The sequence below is a fragment of the Cystoisospora suis genome (genome assembly GCF_002600585.1).
Source record: "Cystoisospora suis strain Wien I chromosome Unknown contig_5844, whole genome shotgun sequence".
NCBI lineage: Eukaryota > Apicomplexa > Conoidasida > Eucoccidiorida > Sarcocystidae > Cystoisospora > Cystoisospora suis.
This window is the reverse complement of record NW_027158633.1, coordinates 1,859-3,131: the sequence shown is the minus strand read 5'-3', so window position 1 is coordinate 3,131 and position 1,273 is coordinate 1,859. Positions and strand designations below refer to the sequence as shown.

Below are 1,273 nucleotides of genomic sequence, written 5' to 3'. Positions count from 1 at the left end.
ATTGCTTCTGAGGGTTTGTCTTTGCTGTCGGTTTCCCTATCACGGTGTGCGGCAGTTGAGAAAAACTTCCGGTGGTGTAGACGCTGTCCGCTAGGCGTCTCACTTGCACGCCCTGCCAGGTCTCTTCCCTGGGCGGCCCCTTGGGTTGACTTTTCAAGGGGAGAAGGCCAACTTGCGAGCACGACGCTTGAGTTGTTGGCGCGACTCCCGCAGTTCGGCTGGGAGTAAATAACCGACAGAACGCACTCAAGGACAATGACCGCGTCGGAAGCTGGATGCATTCGGCGGTGGCGTAGAAACCAAGGCCTCACATTTTTAGCGTGCCGTTGTTGATCCTAAAAGATTGTCATGCCGTTATGAATTCACCCAATGTTAGCTAAACCCTAAACCCATCGAAATGCGGAACCGAACTTGGCTACCCACCTACGCACGCACTTCTCGGGGTGTAGACATGGGCTTTACAGTTTGCACTAGAAACAAAATCCAGTTTCCGTCCTAGATAGTGTTTGGCGACAGCGAAGCCGAAGCCGTGACGCTGCGAGAGCCTTATCCCTCTGCGGAGCACGAATAGCACTAGACTCCGCCCAGCCAGCCATGCGGTAGACCAAGCACTGACACTCTCGCCTCGGCTTACAGACCAGGATTTCACTGATTAGCAGCACTATGTAATAGACTGCTATTCACTTTCGCTTGGCAATTAACTGCGTTTTTAGCAACGAGGGCTTTGCGTGACTGTCCGAATGGGTGATCAATGCTATGAAGATGTCAGAAATGGGGTCGCACCCACTGACCCGCCGAGGACGAAACAGGGATCGTTACCGTTTCTTGTACAGGAGCTGGTGCTACCCTCTTCAGGGGTAAAAAGGCGTTGCTGCTGGCCCTATATAGTCGGAGGTTCAGGGATTCCGCAGGGTTCAAGACCCGGCAGGTGGCTTCGCTCTGCCAGACCACCACCCGTGTAATCGAGCGTCGTGTCTCATCTACTCCAACACCTGGATCTGAACACCGGACTTCGCTGATTACCTCCGACAGGACTGGGCGGCAGTAGGAGGCACAGAACAACAGGGACAGCGTCTGAGGGCTCGCTGTATGCCTGTAAAGAAGCCGGGCATGTCGTAAGAGGATCATGGAGAGGGGAAGCTTACTAGAAGGGCTAGCATGTTTGTCGACGGAGCAGTCAGGCATCGCCCAACTAAAGGCCTCGGTGGCAGAGCCTGCAGTGACGCAGTGTCTGGATGTCGCCCAACACGCAACTTCCACAAGGTTGCCAGCG

The 1,273-nt window shown here is 54.6% G+C and overlaps 1 protein-coding gene across 1 annotated transcript; it reads left to right on the top strand.

The window, feature by feature from the left end:
- Positions 1-7: 7 nt before the first annotated feature.
- On the top strand, positions 8-1,080 carry CSUI_009638 (uncharacterized protein). The gene has a single exon (XM_068069751.1). The coding sequence runs from the start codon at positions 741-743 to the stop codon at positions 960-962; it is 222 nt and encodes a 73-aa protein (XP_067918273.1). The 5' UTR covers positions 8-740; the 3' UTR covers positions 963-1,080.
- The last annotated feature ends 193 nt before the right edge of the window (positions 1,081-1,273 follow it).

Bases quoted from the DNA above. Each gene is read 5' to 3' on its own strand.
- CSUI_009638 (XM_068069751.1), top strand. From the start codon at position 741: ATGGGTGATCAATGCTATGAAGATGTCAGAAATGGGGTCGCACCCACT.